The 26,662-nt window shown below is 36.4% G+C and overlaps 4 protein-coding genes and 1 long non-coding RNA gene across 8 annotated transcripts in view; 3 read left to right on the top strand and 2 right to left on the bottom strand.

The window, feature by feature from the left end:
• Positions 1 to 87: 87 nt before the first annotated feature.
• Positions 88 to 3,443, top strand: LOC127947474 (troponin T, cardiac muscle isoforms-like). The gene is given in 10 exon segments (XM_052544631.1): positions 88 to 507; positions 940 to 964; positions 1,047 to 1,104; positions 1,217 to 1,333; positions 1,445 to 1,522; positions 1,826 to 1,939; positions 2,037 to 2,149; positions 2,784 to 2,874; positions 3,077 to 3,114; positions 3,196 to 3,443. Coding segments are annotated over 10 exon segments (747 nt in total). The 5' UTR covers positions 88 to 440; the 3' UTR covers positions 3,242 to 3,443.
• Positions 3,444 to 6,331: 2,888 nt separating this feature from the next.
• LOC127947320 (dynamin-1-like protein) lies at positions 6,332 to 15,957 on the bottom strand. 2 transcript variants are annotated; one of them, XM_052544341.1, is made up of 19 exons: positions 15,540 to 15,780; positions 13,963 to 14,107; positions 13,577 to 13,612; positions 12,996 to 13,042; positions 12,169 to 12,240; positions 11,364 to 11,450; positions 11,112 to 11,274; positions 10,823 to 10,943; positions 10,470 to 10,601; positions 10,181 to 10,387; positions 9,565 to 9,685; positions 9,223 to 9,378; positions 8,398 to 8,487; positions 8,216 to 8,308; positions 8,059 to 8,112; positions 7,714 to 7,857; positions 7,445 to 7,554; positions 7,207 to 7,366; positions 6,332 to 6,695 (listed from the first exon to the last, which is right to left on the bottom strand). In XM_052544341.1, exons 1-19 carry the CDS (start codon positions 15,639 to 15,641, stop codon positions 6,639 to 6,641), a joined length of 2,097 nt encoding a protein of 698 aa, XP_052400301.1. In that variant the 5' UTR covers positions 15,642 to 15,780; the 3' UTR covers positions 6,332 to 6,638. The 2 variants fall into 2 exon arrangements, with proteins under 2 accessions (XP_052400301.1, XP_052400302.1); XM_052544342.1 differs by lacking the exon at positions 13,577 to 13,612 and having other exon boundaries at positions 15,540 to 15,957.
• Positions 15,958 to 15,978: 21 nt separating this feature from the next.
• On the top strand, positions 15,979 to 17,985 carry LOC127947321 (uncharacterized). Its single transcript, XR_008151271.1, has 4 exons — positions 15,979 to 16,120; positions 16,859 to 17,058; positions 17,148 to 17,246; positions 17,540 to 17,985. It is a non-coding gene; the product is annotated as an uncharacterized LOC127947321 (long non-coding RNA).
• A 1,397-nt stretch (positions 17,986 to 19,382) lies between these two features.
• On the bottom strand, positions 19,383 to 23,323 carry LOC127947492 (dnaJ homolog subfamily B member 9). 2 transcript variants are annotated; one of them, XM_052544653.1, is made up of 3 exons: positions 23,226 to 23,323; positions 22,286 to 22,510; positions 19,383 to 21,653 (listed from the first exon to the last, which is right to left on the bottom strand). In XM_052544653.1, the coding sequence occupies exons 2-3, from the start codon at positions 22,500 to 22,502 to the stop codon at positions 21,220 to 21,222; spliced, it is 651 nt and encodes a 216-aa protein (XP_052400613.1). In that variant the 5' UTR covers positions 22,503 to 22,510; positions 23,226 to 23,323; the 3' UTR covers positions 19,383 to 21,219. The 2 variants fall into 2 exon arrangements, with proteins under 2 accessions (XP_052400613.1, XP_052400612.1); XM_052544652.1 differs by having other exon boundaries at positions 23,204 to 23,314.
• A 980-nt stretch (positions 23,324 to 24,303) lies between these two features.
• The window catches only part of LOC127946702 (transcription initiation factor TFIID subunit 4), a 41,654-nt gene continuing 39,295 nt past the window's right edge, over positions 24,304 to 26,662 (top strand). For both annotated transcript variants that reach the window (XM_052543417.1, XM_052543418.1), the window contains exons 1-2: positions 24,304 to 25,481; positions 26,150 to 26,310. In XM_052543417.1, the coding sequence (XP_052399377.1) occupies positions 24,341 to 25,481; positions 26,150 to 26,310 (1,302 nt within the window). In that variant the 5' untranslated portion in view covers positions 24,304 to 24,340. The remainder of the gene's footprint in view (positions 25,482 to 26,149; positions 26,311 to 26,662) is intronic.

Raw genomic sequence — 26,662 nt, forward strand, 5'->3', positions numbered from 1 at the left:
TGTGTTTCCTGTAATGCATTCATTGTCATTTGAGACAAACTGTCTGCTTCTTTCTTCAAATGTATTGGGTTTCACAGGGTGGTAAAACAAGGCAGAGTATGAACAGGTCAAAGAGAATGTTTGGTTTTAGAACTTCACTGAAATGCATCTGACAGTCTAACAATAGACAAAGGATTTCAGCACACGCCAATGAGAGGCCATCGTGATCACGTGGTGTGTTAGTATGTTAGACTTGAGACTGAGGCCCGCTGCACCCTAAAAGAGAGCTGCTCCATCTCTGAGAGCCGCAAACCACCCCCGGTAAGTGTTTCAAGAGAAACCTATTCCTGACAAATCCCTGCCTTTTAAGAGTAATGTACAAGATTTATTTTGGTATTGCAAAATTGTTTTAGTTGTTTCTTAATGTATCCTGCATTTAATCTTTAAGCTAGTTTATAGTCATGTCTGACACAGAAGATGTGATGGATGAGGGAGTTCAGTGAGTAACTGTCTTTTCCTCCTAAGTTTGCAGTACTATATAATGTATTTGCATGATTTATTATGATAAAAATAATTCACATTTTCACTTATAAATCTTTTGTCTCTGTGTTTGTGTTTTATCTCGTTTTATAATAGGGAGGAAGGTATTGTATATTTTAATACCATCATTTAACATTTTATTTTATTATACTTTTTTATTTTAGTTATTTATTATAATGCACGTGGCAATTTACACACATTTACATTGGTATATATTGTTTGCATTAAGTATAATTTTATATTTATATAATTTATTTATTTTTTTAATCAGTGAAAATTGCATTTGACTATTTGCACTAAGAAAACAGATTCTGCCTTTACTAATTCTTATTATTTCATTTTTTTTTTTACTTATTTGGAATTGTTTATTGTTACTATTTCATTTAAATGCATAAAAAACATCTCTTTCTCCAATTATAGTAGATGACTCAAAGTCCAAACCAAAGTAAGTCCATAGTTCTCTTGCATGTACCATTATATATAGCCAAATAAAACTTTTTTTTAATAGCTTAATGTTTTATCTCCAGATATCTATCAAATGTCCAAGCACCAAAGATTCCAGATGGAGACAAAGTAGATTTTGATGTAAGTAGGAGATTTTTCTCTTTCAACACACACTTCTCTCACTTTCAAACCCCCTGTAACCTCCATCATTTGTGTGTGTGTGTGTGTGTGTGTGTGTGTGTGTGTGTGGCAGGACATCCAAAAAAAGCGTCAGGAGAAGGATTTAACAGAACTACAGTCTCTTATAGAGGCTCATTTCCTCCAAAGACAGAAAGATGAAGAGGAACTCATTGCTCTGGTCAATAGAATCGTGAGTGTTTCCTTGTAAATGTTGTGTATTGCTGATGCAAATGTCTTGAAACATCTTGCAGATCCCGGAAGAGAAACATGAACTTACGAGCAGAAGTATGTGTTTGAACAGGAGAAGAGGCGAGGTGAGAGAGCCGAGCAGCAGCGAGTGAGAGCGGAGAAAGAGAAGGAGCGTCAGGCCAGACTCGCTGTGAGTTCCTGTCAGCACCTGCCATCTTCTGCTCACACATCTGCAAACTACACCAGGTGTCAACGGGAACATCTTTCCACCAGTGGCACCAAACTAGTCCTGAACTTACACTTTTAAATCTGCTTTGTTGAAGATGTTAACAAAATTCTCCTTAATCCTTAAAATAATCAATTTTGCATGCTACTGAATAATTCCTACAAAACTTTTCAGTCTAAATTGAGCTGATTCTTCGCTGAGCCATTGAAGTGACACAAAGCCACAGGCTCATAATAGAGATTAAACCTAAACCTAAACTGTTGACAGGAAGAGAAAGAGAGGAAGGAGCAGGAAGACCATAGAAAGAAGCATGATGAAGATGCCAAGAAGAAGAAGGCTCTCACAAATATGACCCATCAGTACGGCGGCGTACAGCAAAGGGTCAGAGTTTACCAACATATGAACACTGTAAACGTCTAAATTTTGACAGATTTATGCAGATTCTTTCATTAACATTATAATTATTGCTGAACTAAAGGGTGAAGGACGCAAAGGTGCCAAGAAACAGACCGAAAGGGAGAAAAAGAAGAAGATCCTGGCTGAACGCCGAAAACCACTGAGCATTGATCATCTGAGTGACGACAAACTTAAGTACGGAAGTTTTTATATGCATATTATATGCATATTATTGGTATCAGTATAATTTCATTAAGAAAAACACCCCAAGTAATTGAAATTTCCAACAGCTTTCTAAGTAGGCCATTAACAGTATTTATTTATTTTAAAGACAGACATGGAAACAGCCTACAGGAAATAGTTTATTATTAGTAGTAGACTATAAGAGAACAATGACTTAATTAAGTCTATGAAGAAGTAATTTTGAAAATAAATTATATAAGGAAGCAAAACAGTAGCCCTCAAGTTGTTTTATTCCCTGGTTAATACTTAGACTTTACCACCAATCAGTGACCCAGCGACTATAGTGACTATTACAGTAATAAACTGTATAATCTGTGTCAAATAAACATTTAAGATATTGTTAATAGTAATGTGGACCAATCCCGCTGAACTTGTTCTTGAACTTGTTAAGAATAGAAAAATAACCCCATCATTTTAAGACACATTTCTCGAAATAAGTTAGGCTACTTTTAAAGTAGAGCCTACTTAACCAGTATTAAATGAACATTAAAAAGCTTGTAATGGTGGCCATTAGCACAGAACGTGTCCTTGCGTAAAAAAAAAAGAGAGGAATGGTAAAATAATGTCTTTGTTAATGTCGTTGCAGGGATAAAGCCAGTGAGTTGTGGCAGTGGTTGATGCAGCTGGAAGCCGAAAAATACGATCTAAGCGAGAAACTGAAGCGCCAGAAATACGACGTAAGTGTCAACAACCTTTACTTACTTTCAAGTTGCTTTTAGACTTCATGGAGCTTCTGCCAGCCTCGGTCTTTGAGTCATTGACGGTTTATCAAAATCCAGCTCACTTTGAACAGCTGGAGTTCGGCTTGAGGTAAACGGGTTGCATTCATTATCACTGTATCCTTTTAGCACTGAGCTGTCATGTCTCTGTCTCTCACAGATCAATCAACTGCTTGCCCGCGTCCAGGATCACCAGAGGTATAAATCACACTAACCACTTTGAGTGTTCAGATTTAAGGCCAAAAACTATTTTTAAAACCCCTTGATTTTCTCTCTTAGTGCCAAGGGACGTGGCAAAGGCAAGATGGGAGGAAGGCTGAGATAGAAGTTGACAGGAATTTCTGGCCTCCTGTGTTAGTTTTGTTTGCTTGATGAAGATATTTTTAAATCATTATTATGAACATACAAAAATGCTTTGGTTGTACATTTTTGCTTTGCACTGTAGGCTATTGTGTATTTTTTGCCATGAATAAATGTTAGCATGTTAATTGTATTATTTAATACATTAAAATATATATAATCGGTGATTATTATTGCAACATAATATATTGTATTATTATCAATATATGATAGTAAACATAATATAGTTGCAGTGCAACATTAAATGTGTAAAAATGGTAGGTGCAGATAAAAACACCAACATCACATTAAACTACATAAATCAAAAATTTCATTTCACATGAACAAAAATAGAAACATTTACAAATAATGCTATGAAGCTAAAGGTGCACTAGCAACAGTCTAATAAAAGCTGTTTTATTTACACTGAGCATTTCACCCTTATAGGGACCAGTCATGCTACTCACTTTATCTTTAGTCCGTTATTATTTTCAGAATTGGGGGGTGGGGGCTTTTACGTAATCCTGCATTTTTGTCAGTAAAATCCATAACTGACCACAAACAGCCAAACAATAAAATTTACTGAGTGCACCTTTGCAAATATAATAATCTGCCAGATTTATCTCAAATGCTCGGTGTACCCATAAACAACACATATGAACTACACGAAGTGACTAGCAACATAAACACTATCTTTAGAAGATGTTGCCCCCATTAAATTGAAAAAGGTTAGACAAAAACACACCGGCCATGGTACAATAGTAATTCCCACTCTTTCAAGAAAGAAACTCATAGTCTTGAGTGCAAATATAGATTCTACAGCGCCTAATACTTCAGCTTTATTCATCGCACCCAAAGATAAACTGCAGTGCTTTACAACTATAGGACAGAAGAACTAAATAAACTTATCACTGCATCTAAACAAACAACATGTTTATTAGATCCTTTACCCACTAAATTACTGAAAGAGTTATTACCTGTAGTAGAAAAAAGTGGTTCTCAGTATTATTAACTCATCGATATCTTCAGGTCATGTCCCAAAACCATTCAAGCTGGCGGTTATTAAGCCTCTTATTAAGAAACCACAACTAGATCCTAGTAAACTGTCAAATTATAGGCCCATTTCAAATCTTCCATTTAGGCATTTAGCAGATGCTTTTATCCAAACGATTTACACATATACATTTTTTTTTTTACCAGTTTGGGTGTAAAACAAATTTTACATTCATGTCTAAACTTTTTTAAAAAGTGGTTTCTGCTAAATTGTGCTCCTTCCTGCAAAGAAAAAAAAATATCTGTATGAAGCATTTCAGTCAGGTTTGAGGACTCACCATTGAAACAGCACTTGTTAAAATTACAAATGACTTGCTTCTTGCGTCAGACCAAGAATGCATCTCAATTCTAGTTTTACTTGATCTTAGTGCCACATTTGACACCATAGATCAGGACATACTCATGCTGTAGATCGATTACAAAACTATACAGGTAGGCTATTCAAGAACAGGCTCTATATGTGGTTAAGACCCTACCAGTCCGTTCGCTACAACTTTATTTAAATGGGGAGTCATCTAATTTATCACCAGTAAAATATGGAGTGCCACAAGGATCTGTCCTAGGTCCTCTGCTATTTTCAGTATACATATTGCCCCTTGGTAATATTATTAGAAAATACACAATTAGTTTCCACTGTTATGCTGATGATACTTAACTATATATCTCAACGAGACCAGATGAAACTTCTAAATGATCTAAGCTAACAAAGTGTGTTAAAAATTTAAAAGTTTGGATGACAAATAATTTTCTCCTATTAAATTTGGATAAGATAAAGATATTACTTATTGGACCAAAAAAAAAAACAGAACAGTACACACAATTTTGTAGATTACAATTTGCAACTAGACAGATGTACTGTTACTTCCTCTACAGTCAAAAATCTGGGTGCTATATTAGACAGCAAGTTTGAAAATAATATTTCCCATGTTAGAAAAACAGCATTTTTTTAATCTTCAAATCTTTGCCAAGCTTTGAAACATATTACCTGTTCTGATGCAGAAAAGCTAGTTCATGCATCCATGACCTCTAGACTGGACTATTGTAATGCACTTCTAGGTGTTTGTCCTGCTTCTTCAATAAACAAGCTACAGGTAGTCCAAAATGCAGCAGCTAGAGTCCTTACCAGGTCAAGAAAATATTATCATATTACCCCAATTTTACAGTCTCTGCACTGGCTACCTATTAAGTTCTGTATCAGTTACAACTTATTATTACTTGCCTATAAGGCCCTTGATGGTTTAGCTCCTGCGTACCGAACTAGCCTTCTGCCATGCTACAATTCATCAACCTCCCCAAGGTCACAAAATGCTGGACTTTTGGTAGTTCCTAGGATAGCAAAGTCCACTTAAGGAGGTAGAGCTTTTTCACATTTGGCTCCCAAACTCTGGAATAACCTTCCTGATAACTTTCAGGGTTCAGACACACTCTCTCTGTTTAAATCTAGATTAAAAGACACATCTCTTTCACCAAGCATTCAATAATGCATCCCATAATCTTGTACTGCAGTTATATCTGATAAATGCATTATTGTGGATTATTATTCTTTAGCTTGGGTTAAACAGATAAATTTTACTTGGTTGGAACAGCAGCTATGCTAATTATGTCTCTATTAGTTTCTCTGTTTTGCCACGGGATGTAATCTGATATTTAAACAAGCTTCAGTCTGGATCCAGAACAGCTGAAGAGAGATGATGCTAACCCCTCAGACGACCTCAGATGATGCCAAATCTGAAACAACATACAGAACTACCAAATATTGCTATAAGTTTGATTGCATCCTAATAATTGCTGTTAATAGTGTTCATTGTCTGTTTGATTACGTCTTTAATAGATTTTTCCATACATTTCTGCCATGTGTACATAATGAGTCACCACTGATAAGCTACTACTAAATATTATAGAAACATACATTTTCTGTAAAGTTGCTTTGCGATGATTTGTATCATAAAAAGTGCTATACAAATAATATTGAATTGAAAATATAAAGTCATACCAAAAGTTGCAAATGAAACCACAACATCAAGACATTTAAACTACCTTTAATTTAGACTAGATCAGGGACACACGTTATCTGCAGCGCACATGGTAGCTTACATACAAAAAAGAGATAACTGAATGGGATGGTGTGCAGGTGTGACATAATATGTGCTGCCTTCAGTGTAGTTCGAGAAGAGTCCGTTGCGTACATAAAACTATATTCAATACACACTAACTGACACCAGTGCATTTTTCAAGTTGGCTGCCTGTGAAATCCAGACAGAAGGGAGACAGGGCAGATGCAGATCGCAGGGTTCGAGTGAAAGGGAGAGGGGCTGTACATCAGCAAGACTTCACCACAAGTGCGTTTCTCGGATCTCGGCGATCACCTGACTGGCTCTCTGCAAGGCCTATGGGTAGAGGAGAGGATACAAGTTTAAAAATGTCTTATTGTATAATATGATAAAATACAATTCAGCTTCTACACAAATTAATTTAAACTGATTAATTAAAATAAAGATAGTAATATTTCACAATTCAATGCTTTACTTAAATATTAGATAATAGTAATAATATAATAATTAAATTATTATTATTAATGAATAACAGTTAATGCAAAGGCTTATCTGCATTACTTACTACTTTTTCCATGCATATACATTTATATCACTATGCATATTATTATTAAATAATAATAATTCACTTTTATTATTAACAATCAGTTAAGACTATTCTGCATTAATAAATGTTATATACAATTTTATTTATTACTTCAATATTTTTTAATAATAAATTATTATTAGTATAATTAAATGAACAACAAATAATTATTTTTAATTTAAAGGCTACTCTGCATTACAAAACACTTTTACATTAATATACATTATTTCTAATTCTACACATTATTATTTCTGCCGTTACCTTCAGCATATCTGCGGCCTCATTGCGGCGCTGGGCCATGTCCTCTGACTCTGTGAGGAGGTCGTCCAGCAGGGCAGGTTTATACAGCTTCCCCACCAGCTCGCTCTGTAAGCTGTCCTTCACGTGGTTGACCAGGAAGTGCATCACAGCCTTTGGTACACTGCAGAGACAGAGAAACAGAGTGAGCAATCAGCGTGAAACAAAAAAACTGGAAACTAATATACTTTGTTCTATGTACCTGTCCTGAATGTTTTTACGGACAATGAGGAAATAAGACTTGATGAGCCTCTCGATGACCTCACAGTCCCTCTGTTCGCGAGAAGACAGTTTCCGGGAAACTGGCACAGGCTGGCCAAAAGATAAAGACAAATCAACACTAATTCATTTTGACTGTGCTCTCAAAGAGAATTCACGGATTCACACATCAGAGTTTATTTACTCTAAGAGTGCATGTTTTTAAGTCATTGCTGTGGCATAATCAAAAGTATTTGTGTTTTATGGACTCACCACATCAAGCAGGTTCACTGCGTGTCCTTTCTGAGGGCTCTGTGCCTTCATCCTGTCCTCACCCTGGCCTTCTTCTCCTCTCTTCAACATGCCTCTCCAGGTCCCCGTTCCTCCTTCCTGCTCGCCCTGAGCTCCTCCAGCCATCTGACACACACAAACAAGAACAACACTACAAGACTGAATGCCCACTAGTGTTTCATGCCACTTCCCATGCAGTCCATTGGTGCTTTATGTATTGTTTTTAGGCTTCAAACAGAACATAAAGTTTGTACACAACAGTTCACACATAAAACACCAATTCTGAAAATACGATTTCCTCTGATAGCTCAAGATTTGCCATCGTACCTTATCACGGGGGACCGCTGTGGGATGCTCTCTCATTCGGTTACGTCTCTGCTCCTGTTACGAAGACCACAACAATAAACTTCAAATTCAAATCTGTTCAGATCAATACATTTCGGTCATAAATCGGAATTAAATTGTCATTAATATATCAGTAAACCTCAATGTTGTTGTTCATGAGCCCACAGGCATCTGCGAAGTCTGGGTGTTTGGTGTTGATATAAGCCAACTCAATCGCCACAAGATTGTGAACCTGGAGCACAGCGTAAACACAAATTTGGACAAGATTCACTTGCACAGAAACTGCATAAAAAGCATGAGAGAAAAAAAAAACACACAAACCATCTCATTGGTGACTGGGAGCCTCTTCCTGAGAAGAGACGTGACCACTTCTACTATGGCATCATGCAGCTTTGGAAACCTAAGTAACTCCTAGGGAAGAAAAAAAAAAAAAAAATCGCAAACAAATCAAACAATGCTAATAAATCTAGTCTAATCATGTAAAGTACCAGCAATGGATATAAATATGTTGTGTATACAGATAAGAAAAAAGTAAATTGTTGCACAATAAACATTTAAAACTTAAATTAACTATAAAATTAAAACTATATGGAAAATAAGATGCAAATAATATAATATCAACATGTCCTTTAAACAACAAAGGTGTTGGCTCATAATTCAGAAACTGACTCTTGGAAGACGAGACATTTATTAATCGGCCAGTCAGGCCCAGTTATATTTGGCAATGTTGGTAATCTCAATACGAGCAAATATCGGCTTGGCCGTCACTAAACATCCATTCACATCCACTACACTAACTATATCAGCATCCACACCAACAGATACTATTCTTTTAATTCTAAGTGTTGCAGTTATTTTGTCTTTTGCTTCACATGCTAAAGCTCTTCAGAGTCGGATGGATTCTGGTTAATGTTTGAATCGTTCATTAGCTGGAAGTGATTCGAACGTCATTGTACCTTGGTGTTGTTATCGTTATATTCATAATGTGGACTTCACTTACCATGGTTTAGTAAACTTTAGTTATAGCGATCATTCTTAGTACGGACAGGCCTTAACTGATGTACTGTTTTAATTTAACCTTTTGTTTTCGTGATGCAAAAGGCAAAGATGAGCATGTATATGCAGACCAATAACTGATCGGTCTACCTGAGTGCTGTAGTTGCTACAGTGCTGAATGATCCTCTGCATCTCTTCATGCACCAGCTCCACACAGCGCAGACTGGGCTCCTCCAGACGCTTCACCTGCCTCTTCACCAGCAGCTCAAACGACACCTCAGGCACAAACAGAGCAGGACGGGGACCCTGAAGAAACACACAACAGTTACATTACATTACCTTAAACTATCTAACTCTACAGTGCTGTAGATAGTTAGATAGACAGTGCTGTACAAGAGCCAAGTGCAGCACATAGCTGGCTGAAGCCTCTATTTTATATCCATACAAGTTGGGACTAAATTCAAATTATATAATAGTCACAACACAACCTACCGTAGAGTTCCTAATAGCTGTTAGGACATCTATGGTTGTAAGTCCTCCAAGAGGATCGACCGACTCCAGTGTCCTACCAAATGTCTCATGGAAAATATAGCAAATCCTCGCACCACCACACCTAAAATATTAGAACAAGCAACTATGGTTAGCACTAATACCATCTAGTTGAGTGTCAGGAAGATTTTTTTTTTTTAAGAAATCAGTGCTTTTATTCCACAAGGAAATGTGATGTGATTGATCAAAAAGGGACAGTAAAGACATAATGTTACAAAAGATTTCCATTTCAAATAAATGCTGTTCTTTTCAGTAAAGAATAGAAAGTTTTCCTGAAAAATAAATAACATGTATCACGTTTCCACAAACATATTTAGCAGCAAATATAACTGTTTTCAACATTGATAAGCATATTATATATATATACATATTTAAATAGAAAACAGCTATTTTAAATGGTAATACTATTTCACAATATTACTGTTTTTACTGTATTTTTAATCAAATAAAAGCCTTGATGAGTCTTCTTTCAAAAACATTAAAAAAATAATTTGAACGGTATAGTATATAGCAAATTAAAGAGATTAATTTGAGTAAATGGAAGAAAAGGGGAACTAACAGTTCAGCGGTCTCAATGTATTTGGCCGTTCCTTCAATAGTGTTGCAGTACTCTTTGGCGAACTTTGTGATGAGTTGCAGCAGGGTGGCGCTCATGTCCTCCACCGGCTCACCGTAGCTGCTGAGCAGGGACTGATACTGAGCTGCTAAAACGTTGATACGTGTCTTCAGCTCCGGTAGACAGTCCCTAATGTGATGCATCAATAACCTGATGGAAAAAAACAGGATATTTATACTCCGAAAAGCAGATATGCTCAATGAAATTAGATGTTTCAAGCTTAAATTCTCACCTATTTAATGTTCTGGCGAGATACTTGGTTCCGTTTCTGTTTGCGAGGGAGGGGTATTTCTTCTGGAGGAAGGCGTGCTCATCCCGGATGGAGTCTGCCACACTTTTCTTATTATTGATGTCCAGCTGACTCCTGTATTAAGACATTTAAGAAAAATTTTAATGACAAAACTTCTGTATATTTTGTTAATATGTTAATATCGCAATCAATATTTTAGTGTTATTATATTTGTATATTTTAATAGTCAAATTCACACACACACACACACACGCATAAATGATCATCTTTTAAAAATAATTAACATTTTAAATAGATTGACAGTCATATTAATAAACATCTATTTCATTTTGTACCTGTTGACCACTCCAATCAGTCCTAGTTTGACAGGAATGACTCTGCCCATGAGGACATCCATTGCATCAGTACCAGCATCCATCAGATCTAGTTTAGTCACTACAGCCAGCGTTCTGCGACCTGATAGCAGATAATGATAAAAAAAAAAAAAGAATGATAATTCTGCATCACACAGCTATGTGAAAAATAAAACACCACATCACACAAACTGAAAGGTACAGACATTGTGTGCAAAAAAAAAAAAACTAAAATGCTCAAGCAGACCAAAATAAACGTTAATATGCTGACCGTCTGGATCCACCTCGCGGGCGACTTTCAGAGCTTCAGAGGTGGCCATGTCCGTGTTCGCTGCAGTGACAGCTAAAATGATGCAGTTGGGATTGCTGATGTATTTTAAGATCAGTTCGCGGATCTGCAGCTCGATATCTTTAGGCTGGTCTCCCACTGGGACCTGAACATGAATATGTCAGTGTCAGGATCAAAAAATAATCCACAGAAGGAATATTCAAACAGGCCAGGCTAAGCTACTAAATAAAACACCTTTGTGATGCCAGGCAGATCCACCAGCGTGAGATTGACAACATGAGGTGAGAAGATTTTCAGTTGAATTGGCTCATCACTGATCCCCTGTGAAACAATGACACAACATTCTTTATTTCTTAAACTGCAGATGGCAATAGAAACTACACTACAATTCTAAAAGTTTGGGGCTGGTAAGATTTTCCTTTTCAAGTTTTTGAAAGAATTTGTTCTAACATAACTTCTTAGTCGTGGCATAACAGCACAAAGGTCACAGGTTCGAGTCTCAGTACTGGCAGGAATTAAAGGTGGGGGGGGAGAACAACCAGAGCTCTCTTCTACCCTCCATACCACGACTGAGATGAGACCCTTGAGCAAGGCACCAGACCCCCAACTCCTCCCTGGGCGACCACAGCAGACATGGCTACCCACCTCTCCAGGTGTGTGTTAACAGTCGTGTGTGTTTGTTCACTACTCACTGCTGTGTGTGTGTGTGTGTGTGTGTGTGTGTGTGCGCGCGCATTTGGATGGGTTAAAAGCAAAGCAACAAATGAGTATGGCACACCATTCTTGGCCACATGTCATGTCACGTCACTTTACTCCCCAAGGCTGCATTTATTTGATCAAAAATACAGAAAAGACATGAATACTGTGAAGTATTATTACAATTTAAAATAACTGTTTCTATTTTATTATATTTGAAAAATGTAATTTATTCCTATGATGGTAAATCTGAGATTCCAGCAGTCATTATGACTTTTAAAAGGCTTCTTTTTTTTTTTATAATCCATCATCTGATTTAGTTCACTTAAAAACTCTTCCTTACCTTGTTAATGCCAGAAACTCTTTCGGTTTCATTTACAATTTCTTGCCTGATTTCATCAAAATCTGTGTAGATCTAAAAGGCAGAGACGAGATATTAACAATCATGATATATTACTCCACAAAGACTTAAATCAAACTTCCATAAAATGAAAGAGAAAAAAAACTTCCAATGAATGGCATTAATGTTACATGAGGAGAATGCAGAGCATGTGTCTGGACTCCAGACCACACGGAGTAGACTTCCTGTGATCGTTTAGACCAACAGAAATGAAAGGGCTTGTTCTTCTTCATCTGCTCATCAAACTATGACACCAAACACTCTTACTGCCATGCTGTTTGGAGCACATAAATGTTTCTGAAGACCAGGATCAATAAACATGTTAAGATGAAATTTTACTTCGATTCTTTGAACTTAAATATACAAATGACAGTAATCAGTTTAAAAGCTGTTTATTGAATCTGAACTGGTTTTGAGGACAGCACACTTGACATTGCCTGAAGAAACTGCTGCATGTTCTTACAGCCGAGAGCACATTTTTGGAGAGCGTTGTACTTTTGCCGAGCGTGACCACAGGTTTATCTGAAATTCTCTTTTATTCAATTGGAATATTTCAATTTTATTAACCTTACAACAAGGTTATGAACAAATTTATGTGGGTATGTGATTTAAGTGGAAATGTTTCATGAAAAGTATGTGTTTATAAATGTAAATTATCCATGCAATTAATAGAGTTGTTCAAAATTGAAAATATTCAAAGGGTCACAGATGTTTGTGACAAACATGATTGTGAATTCGGTCCAAATATCTGTTTTAATGCTTTTTTTTACCTTGTTTTTGGTGTGTAGAAATTTCCCCCACTCTTCTCCATCCACTCCTGTGGAAAACAATAGTGACAATGACATTATCAATGACACAATACTGGGTCACATGACCTACAGTATGTAAACATTCACTTTCTTTTACTTAGCAGACTTTACTCTGTAGGATAGGCTTTTGTTCCACGACAACGTATTTTTATTTTTCAAAAGCAACAGTACAGCAAATGAAACAAAAACGGCTACAAAACAAATTCCAAGTGCAGTGCATTATGGGTAGCACAGCATACCTAGCTTATTGTCCTAATAAAGACGTTGAATCTTCACTACAAGGTGACATTTACACAGCAACTGATGACTGTTAGAGAGTTAATAGTGAGTGAACAGACATTTAGAGTCCCAAATCATTCATACTCACCACTTCCAATCTGAAACTGGATTGTACTCTAAATTCTTCAGTCTGGGTTTGTTTATGCTAAGCAATTGCACTGGCAGCGAAACCAAAGCTTATAATCAAATAATGGAAGCAGGATGAGGAAAAGCACAAAGCTGCTCAACACAAGCAAAAGGGCAAGGAACAAGGAAACGGAGACCTTTGTAAAGGCGCCCATTTTTCCAGGCATTGGCGTCTGTGTTTAAAGAGAGATGACAGAGTTAAGCCTGCAGCGATGCCATCTTTATAGGACTCTACAGTAGCCAAAACCACACAAATGCTTAAAGCTTCATCCATGGATTTGTCTGGACTAGATATTTAATGTATGGAAAGTTCATATATTTTATTTAAACAAACAGCACACAGGAATAAATCTGCTCAGATCACTACCTTTCCCTTTCTATTTTGACTTCGTAGTTGACATCACTGCATTGCCAGTGATGGAGCAGCCAAATTAGAAACAAAGCACACACCATCCCAGACACAACCTGCAGGTCATTACTTCATGCTTGTTTGATGCAAATAGGAAAAAAAAAAAATGGATACCGTTCTCCTCGCTGGTCTTTCTTCTGTCCTCAGGGTCTACGTGCACCAGCTGCAGGATAAGAGGTCTGCGGGTGACGATGCCCGTCCCGCGGGGCAGGAGGTCCCTGCCAACCAAACTCTCCAGCACTGAACTCTTCCCACTGCTCTGCAAATCAGGAGAACCACAGAAAACAAACAAGTCAGTACTGAGTCTGACTAAATCTATCTGAACTTCTATGCATTTAGTGAAGAAAAAAAAATAAATTTTAAGTAACTAAAAATGTACTTTTTTAACCTTATAAATATTACTGCATCATTTTTGAACTTATAATGGCTATGAATAATAAACATGCTCAAAACTTTAGAGCTTTGATCCTTAAACTAAACATTTTAAAATCAACATACTAAGAAATATTATTGTGAGTTATAGAGTGACATCTGATATTTTATGCATTTTAATAGTCTGATATACGTTTTTAAATAATCTCATTATAAACTATTAGTATTTAATCCTACTTTTGAACCTATGTAAATAATAACATCTGAATCAAATTGCATATTTTGCTCAGTTTGAAAAATAGATGTGTAAGTTGATATGTTCTCACTATATCATACTGTATGAGCCATAAAAGCCTGAAATATCAAATATGACACATTAGATAATTAAAATAAAACAAAAAAAGAAACATATGAAGCAAACATTCCTTAGTTTTTATTTCATGTCAGGCTTTACAGGGTTAAAAAAAAAATTCTTGCCCATCCAGACAGCCAAGTCCCAATTTGAAGACTCTTTAAATTTATTATACCTTAAGTATATGTGGCAGACAGAAGGAAACTACTCTACTTCATGAGCTAATCTCTGGTTTACTTCCATTAAAGGTCTATATTACAACACTATAAAGAGTATGCGACACTTCCATAATGAAATGATGCAGATGTCTTGTGTAATTTCAAGATGGAAAATATCCCCAATCCTTTTCACCTTAGTTCTATTCTACCCGTTTTTTCCTTGTAGAGTGAATCCTGCAGCTGATCTGTCAAGTTCATGGCACATCTCTTCATCTGTTAGCTACTGTACCGAGATCAGCACAACCCTAAAACTTCACGTTGTGATATTGTTGACACTGTTAAAACATAACATATTTCTAAAAGTAGGAACTGTCACATAATATTCCCTTGAAGTCAGACAATTATTGAAACAGGAATGAAGAAACAAGCGAGATCTTACATTAGCACGCTAGTTAAGTTAGCTGGATAGCGCTGACAACATTATATTAAAGCTCGCTACACAGTTTTATTTTATAATCTTAATTTTCGGTATATTTAATGCGACAATTATTTATTTGTCGTTGACCTTGACATTTGTATATTTGAAAAAAAAAGTCGTAACAATAAATAAATGTAGCTAATACTAGGCTGTGTTTCAAAACAAGTGACCTGCCTAGTTAGGAGGCTTCATAAATGCGCTCGAACTTAGATAGCATCGGAACTTTGGAGCCCTAAAATGAAGCCTAGGTAGGTACTTCATTAGGTTTTGAGACACTGCCATTGACCAGTTTCAATCTGAATGGAAACCGCAAATGAAACATTAACATTACCTGCGTCCCCACCACTGCAATCTGAGGCAGCTGGATAATATCCGCCCCAACTGTGTTAAAAACATCCTGGAGTTTGTTAATGACAGGAATAAGAGCCTCCATCGCGTTGACGACCTCTTCCCCTGTCAAACTGAAAGAGTAAGGCGAATATCCCGGCTAAACACGGCACAAAGTCATCCAATGTCCCTCAGTCGCACCATGAATCAACCCGGCCGCGGAAAAACTGCGCACCGGTGTATTGGTGCATTGTGGAACTTGTAGTTTTAGACGACACAACAGCTGTTGACCCACTTTTAGATTTTCTGGAAATAAACTACATTTCCCAGCATTGTTCTAAGTGAATGCGCCAAGGCAACCGTGCAGCAGGGGTTCAGATAAAAAATCGGCAGCTGGCAGCAGGAAGTGGCTGCCATTGACAGCCGGAAGGCAGTAACTGACAGCCGGAAGGCAGTAACTGTCAGCCGGATGGTAGGCGGGACCTGCCATTCGGTGGAAGCCAATCAGTATCGACCAACGTGGGCGCAACCAATCAGATATAACTGCACCCAAACGCTTCAGTAATGGTTGCGATTGATCAAACGGTAAGTTCAGAAATTGGTCATCGGAGTAATTAATGTTTTTTTGCGTTGTAAGTTTGATTTTAATTGGTATCTTGGTGAACGACTTGGTAGACTTGGTGTCTACTTTGGTTTAATTGTTCAATGAAATCTAATTAGTGGTAGCAACGTTGTTTGTGTACCTTGTTAGGGGCCTACCATTAACTTCAAATTACGTTTGACGTACCATTAAATATTAACGTTTGTTAGCGTGTTAACAGTCTATTGAATAATATAAAAGAATGTTGTTTGACTGGAATGATAGAAGATACATTTGCAACACTAACCATATATTTTTGCATGTTAAGTCTTTCAGGAGATTGTGTGATATACATTAACTTAAGAGTTCTTAAAATAAGTTTTTTTTTTTTTTGCACTATTGAGGTGTGTTTTCTCTAATACTATGCATGTGCAGAACTGTTCTGTGTACCAGTTGAAGTTGTAAGCATGTGAATGCAAAACAATTATTTTTTTTATTTTTTTTTTATTGTTATCTATACAAAATATAATGGACCGGTTCATAATTCCTTATAACTTTTAGGTCTAGTTTCACAGACAGTGCTTGGATTAAGCCAGGATTAGGCTGTAGTTAAATTTAGAACATTGAAGTAGCTTTTGTAAACATGCATTTAGAAAGAAAAAAAACACATTACTGATGTGCATCTTGAGACAAAACCATGGCACTGACACCTTTTTTTTTATTTTTTTTGTAATACCCAATAGTTGCCAGATGCTGTCCTGTTGAAAATTCTTCTTTACGTGATCCTGGAGGAGGGGTGATGCTACATTACTAAGTCCGTCTTTGGTTTGTTCCAAATTCAGAAGTCTGCTGTACTGTATACAGACTCCTTTCGAAAGAGGGCACAATCCAGCTGGCTTGACTGAGTATCTTCTTTTACAGATTTGATTAGAGGTTTAAAAAGGTGCCATAACATTACATTTCTCAGTTGCCATGTCTGAATGTTTATCTTTGTAATAATGCTGTTTTCATGCTCCTAATCTCAATATACAGGTGGAACAAAATGGAGAACAAGTCTAAGCCATGTCAGGAATTCAACAAAATGTACACCCTGCAGACACTGCGACGAGGTTTACAACAACTGCTTACCAGGTGTGCAAATTATGCATGAAAATGTAATCACTGCTCTGTACATGATGACAAGATGCAATGGGAATAATCATTAATATGGCTGTGCATGCATGTCTACTGTTAATAAAGCAATTTAGGTATTAAAGTCACCATTTTCTTATGAATAGTAAAATGCAGCAGCTAGAGTTCTTCCTAGAATCAGGAAGTATGACCGGATTAGCCCAGTTCTGTAAACCCTGTACTGGCTCCCTATCAAACATCGTATAGATATTAACATCTTCAATTATATTAATCTGTTTCTTTCTTATTCGAAGGTCACTGCAGTCACCCGGATCCAGTACGTATCCAGACCAGATGGTGGATAGCACCTAGAAAGGACCTCTACAGCCCTGAAAGACAGCGGAGACCAGGACAACTAGAGCCCCAGATACAGATCCCCTGTAAAGACCTTGTTTTTTCTCCATTTTGTCACCGGTGGAGTTTTGGTTCCTTGTCTCCTCTGGCTTGCTTCGTTGTGGTCACTTCATTTACAGTGATATCATTGACATGATTGCAAATGATTCCACAGATACTATTTAAACTGAACCGAGCTGAAGGATGACATCACTGAATTGAATGATAAACTGACTACAAACTGAGTTTACTAATGTCCTTCTGCATTATTGACTGACACACTATTTTCCTATTTAATACTGTAAAGTTGCTTTGCTTTGAGCTGTATTATTAAAAGCACTATATAAATAAACGATGCTTGACTTGACCATGTTGCAAGAGGAAAATGAGGGGAGATGCACATCCACCCTGGGTTTTACAGTGATTGGTGCAAGATGCTGGAGAAGTAACTCTGTATACCTCATCAGTTCTGATCTAAGAGTCTTGAAAATACCTCCGGATTGTTGTTAGTGATTCTGATTGATATTTTAGTCTGCTTGCTTACTGGATATATTTTATACGGTTTACATTGTAAAGCACTGACTTTGACAACTTACTAACCCAGTTACAAATTTAACAGCTACTTTATACTATATATATATATATATATATATATATATATATATAGTTGTTTCTTGAAATACTACAAATATAACCGCAAATTATGATTTTAAATAAAGGTCTCTGAGAGACTTCTCTCTTTTCAGTCATTTGTGTATATAGCCTATAATAAATATACAACATACACCCAGTAAGTGGCACTCTCGTTTATAAATATAAATTGTTTTATTTCACACAAACAATGATACATGCATAAACATTCAGCTGGAAATTAACGTTTAGGAAAATGATCTTATTTCTTTGTTTATATTTGATCAATATTTTAAATCAAATAATATACAATACTGACCTTTATACTTATTTAAAAAAGTATTAAACATAATCATAAGTGTATATAATTATTTATTTGTCTTGTTGCCGCCGGCAGCCTCCTCCAATTTCCGGGTATTAGCGACAGCTGCCATCCGGTTTTATTGGCAGCCACTTCCTGCTGCCATTGACAGCCACTTCCTGCTGACAGCTGCCGATTTTTCGCTGAACCCCCTCTCCAACCGTGACTATTGGGTGCAACAAAAATATTCAGGAAAACATTTTGGGTGAGGTAGCACTGAACATAGTTAAAGTTGCACGATTACATAAATCATGACAAACGCAGACCACGTGGAGTTATTAATATGGTTATGGACGACTATATATATCATCTTTTTTTATGCACATCAAGATAAAGGTTTTTACAAACTTTAACTGGATTAACAGGTAAATAAAAAGATAAAAAAATAAATAGAGAAATACATACATAAATAAAACCACTTAAATTATCAATCTATATCTTATTTTACATCAATATCAGGATCTAAGAGCCTTTTAATTTAACATCTTAAAAAACACTTCAGTATAAAGTCATTTAATAAATATTTTAAAATGGGTTTTTAGCAAGACTGTTTCAAACTTCCTCAGTATCATTAATAATTTTAATATTTCTGTTTCTCTTTCTATCCCACGTTCTACCTATATGATATATTCCATGTCAGCATCTGCATATGTATATTACTATCAAAACCATATTACAATTATATCCATTCAAGTTTACTGAGGGTACTATAAATATGAGTACTTCCATATCAATAAATAGGTTTTCTGAAAAGAAAAAGGCCATCAAACAAATAGTTTTCAACACTATTTATTGTCAACCCAAGTATACATAGATCTGGGTTCAAACAGCTTATTTTCTGATATACTTTTCATCCATGGGATTACAATAAAGAAGGTGCCAGATGAGTCTACCGAGACTCATTTCATAACAAATATGTCCGCGGGTAACAGTTAAAACACGAGAGGGGCTTTTAAATATTGCACACACACAGGGTTATTCAACAAAACAGGTCACAGATGAAGACATACAGGAACACATCTAGGTTATACATTGTATTTACAAAAAACATTGTCAGGCAAATGCTAAATTGGTACAATCCCCTTGTCTTTGTATTCTTTTTTTTTGGGGGGGGGGGGGGTAACACTGCCATATAAAAACAATGAACTCTTATGTTTTTTTACAAACATATAAAATGTTCAGCCAAAATACACTTTGGCGTTAAGAATAATGTTAATCTTGTTGTACATTTCTAAAACAATAGCGGTTTACAAACCCAATCAGGTGACTGATGTCCAATGACAAAAACGGAGACCTACTTTCTCTCATCCATGCAAACTATAATACAAAAGGTCATAAAAGTGCTCCAATCTGTGGGAAAGGCACCTCTCTATCTAATAAGTGTGAGTTTGAAAGAAACTACTTCAGTATAATGAACTATATTATTCACGGCAATGCAGCAAACATTTGTTAAGCTTCACATAAAAATAAGAGACAAGAAGTTCATGAAGATGTGAATCCCAAAGACTCATACCATGAGACTTCAGCTGCACCAACACTGCAACAAAATATGCATCCTTGGATAAGTAGAGAACATAATGGAAGAGCTAAACCGTCTGTCTGATGTTTTCATCAAATTTTTTTTGTATTTCAGGGATGAAAACAAACTCATCAAAAACCTAAAACTGGACTCTGAGGTTAATAAAGGAACAGATCATACAAAAAAAAAAAAAATTCTAAATATGCTGAAATTTTACATTTCTGCAGTGAATGGGTGCCGTCAGAATAGAAGATCAATAAAGAGCATCACAATGTACACCCCAGTTCACAATTCCAGACCAACAATTAACGTCTTGTGAAATGAAAAGCTGCATTTTTGTAAGAAACAAATCTATCAAGAAGACTTTTTAATTTCAAACAGTTGTTTAACTATAAAAGTCCTGTTTATAATATCGCTTTTTCAAGTGAAAACTTCATTTAGTCTGAGTCAGGAGAAAAATGCAATGGTTTACAAGCCAAAACAATTTTAGACAAGTATGTCAGTGGATTTTGATGTGAGAGGACAACAGGGGATGGACTTTTTTTTTTACTTATGGTTCATGGACTATATTGGCCAGAAGTGTCAGTTTAAAGTTGAAACGCTTTAAAGATGGATTTGTTTCTTAAAAACACAGAGACGTTTAACAGGACATTAATTGATGGACTGGAGTTGCTACTTGTGGATTATTGTGATGTTTTTATTAGCTGTTTGGACTCTCGTTCTGACGGCACCCATTCACTGCAGAGGATCCACTGGTGAGCATGTGACGTTATGCCAAATCACTCCAAATATGTTCCGATGAATAAATAAACAAACTCATCCATTTCTTGTATGGCCCTAGGGTGAGTAAATTTCTAATTTTCATATTGAGGCGAACTGTTCCTTTAAGAGGCCACTACCCAACATAGTGTCAATTATAAATCTCAGTCAAACCGCTGGAAACAAATGCACCCATTCTCATCATAAATAACAGATCAGTCACATGTAAAATCAAACCCCACTTATCACAGCAGCAAATTGAGAACTCCATCTATATCAGACAGGCATAAAAATAAAGGTGTGATGGTCCAATCTGTGGCCCACTCTGATGTTCATGATGAGGTGCAGTCGGTGTACGTGGTGACCATGTTTCCTCTCCGCTGCGTCACCGTTCTGCAGTGCTGTTTGGCTGTGCCCTGAAACCTGCTCTCAGTCCTTTTCATGTGTCGGTCAAATGCAAACATCTTCTCCAGGTCTTCAAACATGTCCTCCAAGACTCCGGAATCAAAAGTACCCTGGAAATGTTTCTTATGGCGGTTGTGTGCTTGCTGGTGGGCCCTGAAGTGCTCATCAAAGTGCCGTTTTGGGCGAGCATGCCTGTTTTGGTTATATATGTCAAAGTCTCTGAACATGTCGTCATAGTTAAAATCAAAGGAATGATGAAAACGCTGCCCTCCTCCTCTGTTCATATCTTCATGGCTGAACGTATTGTATCCTGATTGGTCATAATCTCGCCTTCTTTTCTCATCTGATAGCGTTTCATATGCTGCAGAACGAGTTAAAAATGATGCATGTCAGACTAAACAATTTGAGGAATCTTTTCTTTAAGCAACAAAAGTTCAGACTAATTAATTTTTTAGGGTGCATTTATTTGAAAGAAAATACAGTTACATACATATTACAAATTAAAATGACTGTTTTTAATATTATGTTTTTATTATTTTCATATATTTTAATAGATTTTAAAATGCTATTTATTCCTGCCAACTTTCTATTCATCAAAGAATCCTGAAAAAAGTAGCATGGTTTCCACAAAAATATTAAGCAGAAAAATGGTTTTCAACATTTATAATGATAAAAACCATTATTTATACTTGTCTTGAGCAATAATATATATATATATATATATATATATATATATATATATATATATATATATATATATATATATATATATAATAGAAAACAATTATTTTACATTGTAATAATATTTCACAATATTACTTTTTTTTCATCAAATAAATGCCAAGGTGACTACTTACACAAACATGAAAAAATTTGTAAGTATTGCAAGCTTTTGACAGGTAGTGCATATTTACATATATAGCAATTGTAAGTCGCTTTGGATAAAAGCGTCAGCTATATGAATAATGTAATGTAATGTAATATTTGACCCACCTTCTGCAATCTCTCTAAATTTGGTTTCAGCATCGGGGCTCTTGTTCTTGTCTGGGTGATATTTCATGGCAAGCTTGTGAAAAGCTTTTTTGATCTGACGTTCAGAAGCATCTTTTGGCACACCGAGGATGTCATAGTAGTCCTTTCTGGCCAGTATGAGTTCAGTTATCATCACGATGCACACTGCGAACATCAGTGTTGACTGTGCCGTGGCCATTTTTCTGGCTGTTTGATAAGAGGATGGAAGAGTTAAACCAGTCTAAACACTAAACTAATACACAGATAAGAGCTACAACTCTTAATAACATTTGAATAATACATAAGAAGGAATCTGAATATATAGATCTCAGAAAATAAATTATTAAATAAAATATAGACCAATGCAATTTCTCTTATTTGTACAGTGGGAATTATCCAAAGTTTTTTCAACCTGCTGTTTATAATAATATTCACGATACACCACGCCCCCTAGTTAACAGCAGTTTTGCACAACATACAGTTTTAAACAAAATCCAAAATGTAAAACTATGTGTTAAAAATGTAAACTATTTATTTAATAACATTGTATTAAATAGAACATAACTGTTGTTATTTTTTTTTTATCAGATTGTTTAGAATATTGCGTTTGCCAGTGTATGGACAATATTCTATTTTGCGATTTATTTGGTAATGTTATGATATTTTCTTTATATTGTATCATTTATTAAGAATTAGACATCTGAAACTCCCAGTATTACGCCTTTCGAATCCAACTTTCATAAGACTGATGAGCTCGATTAGCCAGCTTGCTAACATGAACATGACGTTTGTTTGTTATCTATCTCTATCGCATTATCAACAATAGATATTTAGACATATTCGCATAATTAAATCATGCTACGTTAATTTAAACAATTAATAACAAGACGTATATTTCACCATATTTAGCGCTTGTACTCACTCTCGCAGACAGTACCGTTAAAATAATTTTTTTTTAAAAGCCGATTCTAGTGTTTTTATTATTTTGGCCGTTCAACACGAATCGCAATTCTATTGGTCCAGCTAAATACCACGTGATCTGCACATGAATCAGACACCAGAAAAGTCACTGTTGCGTTGTATTTACGCAGAGTTCAATCTGTTTAGCGATAGATATCATATTACTAATCAAAGCTTCCCAAACTAAAATCTTATTTCTGATATTATTTACACAGGGTCAAGACAAACCTATCGTTTTTAAAAAAAAAAAAAAATTATAAATAAAACCCACATTTTTTTTTTTTTGTTCTTATTTTGTTGAACCTCTGCCTTTACAGTTAGAAACATGTTTATTTTACCCATATTTACATTTATGTATGCTGCCTTTAACTAATAGAAGTAGCATGTTACTTAAATATTATTCTTAATAAGACATGTCGTAATTGAAAAAGACCTGAAAATACATTTAATACAAATATGACCAAAAACAAGACGAATGAGGACAACTCCAAAAATGTATGAAACTATAAAACTGTTTCTTCATCTATAAATATTGCTATTGAAGATAATTATACATGAGTTTAATATCAATTCGTTTTATTTGAATATCTAAATATTAGTAATATCAACAAAAATATAAATATATTTATTATCTAAACGTATTTTCATATATGTTTAATTTTAATGTATGTTTACTTATTAAAATGTTATAATTTTTTTTATCTCACACACACACACACACACACACACACACACACACACACACACACACACACACACACACATATATATATATATATATATATATATATATATATATATATATATATATATATATATATTTATATTTATATATATATATATATAATGTAACTAAGTTTCCAAATTTGATTCCAGATATGACAGGGTTATTTTATTTATTTATTTATTTATTTTATAATCTTTATTAGATCTTTACGATACAAACATATGACAGGGTTATGAAGACAGTTGTAAATCTTGCTCATGATGTCATTACGTTTCCCACAATGCCTCAGCAGCAAAACAACGCACGCGCCGTGCGCACATAGACAGTAATTTCTCAAGCGTCTCTCAAAGATGGCGGGCGTCCCCGATCCACTGGAAGATATGCTCTACTCCGAAGTGGACGAAAAAGCCGTCAGTGACCTTGTAGGCTCGTTAGAATCGCAGTTGGGTGGACAAAACAAGGCGGTCGGTCCTCAAGGCGACACTAGGAGACCCTCAAACACGCTAAATCCACACTTGGGTAAACTGCCGCCCGCCCAAGTAGGAACAACACTGGAGCAGCAGCGACAGCCAGAGCGAAACCAGGAGGGAAACTCTGAAGAGAACGGTCCGGGTAGGATACCAGCGTCCAGCTCTGTCCCGTCCACCTCGAACCTGACTAACACCTCTGCGAATTCGGTTGCAGTCGCGAAACGGGTGCAATATCATTCATCAAGCCCATCAACTTGTTCAAGTGACGCAGCACCTACAGACTCTCACGCCAATACAAATCACATCGCGTCTGCTGTCCGGACGGTTCCCGCCAGAATACAGACTGTGAACGGAAGCAGTGGCACGTTAAACTCTTCTGTCATCGCTTCTGCTCCTGCTTCTGTGAACGGAATTGACATTGGTTCAGGTGTAGGTAATGGTAAAAGCGACATGTCTGCTCCTACTAGTACAAATACTGCTTTTGTGCCTGCTCAGCCCAGCAGCACACTGCCACATGCGAATATGTCACTAGATAGTCAAGCAAACCCCACCATTGCACTGCACAGGCCTCCTAACACCATCACAAGTATCGTACACAACGGAGGTGACCCCAAAGTCTCAGGATTGCCCGTGCAGGGTACCGGTCTTGTGCCCACATCTGTGGCATTCACAAACACAGAGCCCAAACCTGATCTTCAAAACCAGATTAAAGCCATCGTCCCGAACAAGCTTCCCGGGACTCCCGTAGGATTGCGCCCCAGCACTCCCACTCAGATTATAGTGTCGTCCAGTCCAGTGGTGACCTCACTTCCTGTGGCAAGCACACCCTCTGTCCTTGCAAAGCCAGCAACGACTGCTCTCGTAGGACAGCCTACGACCCTGTTGAGACCCGGTACCCCCATTCAGGGGACGGCGACTGCGGTGCCCCCACAGCGTCCAGGGGCTCCTACGACCCAGCTGATCGTCAGACCGCAGCAACAAACTACCATTCAGTTACCGCCGGGATTCACCATACCTCCAGGTAAAATCTCAGGAAGCGATAAGGGGACCAGCAGCAAAAAAGAGGGTGTTTATAGGGACAGGAGGAGCGGAGATTATCTGTCATCATTTAGTCACCCTAATGTTGTTGTAAACCTGAATGACTTTATTTATTTTTAATTTATTTGCAGCATAAGATATCATAGAGGAATATTCATGTGCATATAATGTGAGTAAATGGGGTCCAAAATAAAATTGGACCCCATTGATTTTGTGTATAATAAAAAAAAACTTTGATTGTGGTCACATTTACCATAGTTTTGCGAATGCTCACAATCAAAATCCAGTAATTTCAAATGACATCCCTGCAATTGGGATTTCCATGTGAGGGCATTTAATTTAATTATTATTATTTTTTTTTTAATCAAAAGTGGATTTGCTCCGTTTACCAACAAAATACTTCTTGGTTTGAAAGTGACTTCTGTGTGAGCTGTGCTTCATAAATCACTAAATTACTGACAGGATATACATTTTTGGCCTGGAGAGTTTTTCTGATGTGACTGCACATTTTTCATAATATGCTATAGCAGAAAGTAAGTCAAAGTTTTGGAATGACATGAGTGTAATAAGTCAAATTTAAATTTTAAAGTTACATTTTTCCTTAATTACTCCTATATGATTTGTTGAATTTTTCCCTATGTTCTTGTTAAGGTATGGTGCTGGTACGCACGGAGGCTGGACAGCTGGCACTGGTTCCTCAGCAGGTCCTAGCCCAGGCCAAAGCTCAGAACCAAAATAAAGGCACCCTGTCACCGAGACCTGCTACACCCACCGCTGGAACGGCTTTCAGAGTCACTACACCTGTTGCCCAGGTATGAGCAAGACAGGTCATCTGAAAGCATTTCAAACTCTTGCTGCATCATAATATTGTTTTGGCCGTGAATAATAACTATAAAGAAAGACCATCTCTATTGCAACTTTCATTGCATCTTTTTTCCATGCAGTGAAATTGAATGGTGTATTGCACATTTGTACTCCACTAATGAAATGAAATGGTTCTCCTGTTTTGTTCCAAAGTAAAATCAACTTTAAATGAGTCCATATGACCTTTTGAAGTGTTCTGAAACCAAATGATAGCTTTGTGTGGTGAAAAGGCTTAAATGTAAGTGATTTATTTACAGATAATCTCGTCCTGATTTTACAGTCAAATCAAATGAGGTGCCG

Source organism: Carassius gibelio, chromosome A25, assembly GCF_023724105.1.
Source record: "Carassius gibelio isolate Cgi1373 ecotype wild population from Czech Republic chromosome A25, carGib1.2-hapl.c, whole genome shotgun sequence".
Taxonomy (NCBI): Eukaryota; Metazoa; Chordata; class Actinopteri; order Cypriniformes; family Cyprinidae; genus Carassius; species Carassius gibelio.

What these genes read in the sequence shown, in the direction of transcription:
- LOC127947320 (XM_052544341.1), bottom strand. Translation starts at nt 15,641, where the DNA reads ATGGAGGCTCTTATTCCTGTCATTAACAAACTCCAGGATGTTTTTAAC. An exon ending in GTAGCAACTACAGCACTCAG is followed by an intron (nt 8,488 to 9,222) that starts GTAGACCGATCA and finishes TTTCTTCCCTAG; the next exon opens with GAGTTACTTAGGTTTCCAAA. An exon ending in AGGCCGCAGATATGCTGAAG is followed by an intron (nt 6,696 to 7,206) that starts GTAACGGCAGAA and finishes CTCTACCCATAG; the next exon opens with GCCTTGCAGAGAGCCAGTCA.
- LOC127947492 (XM_052544653.1), bottom strand. Translation starts at nt 22,502, where the DNA reads ATGGCCACGGCACAGTCAACACTGATGTTCGCAGTGTGCATCGTGATG. An exon ending in ATTTAGAGAGATTGCAGAAG is followed by an intron (nt 21,654 to 22,285) that starts GTGGGTCAAATA and finishes CTCGTTCTGCAG; the next exon opens with CATATGAAACGCTATCAGAT.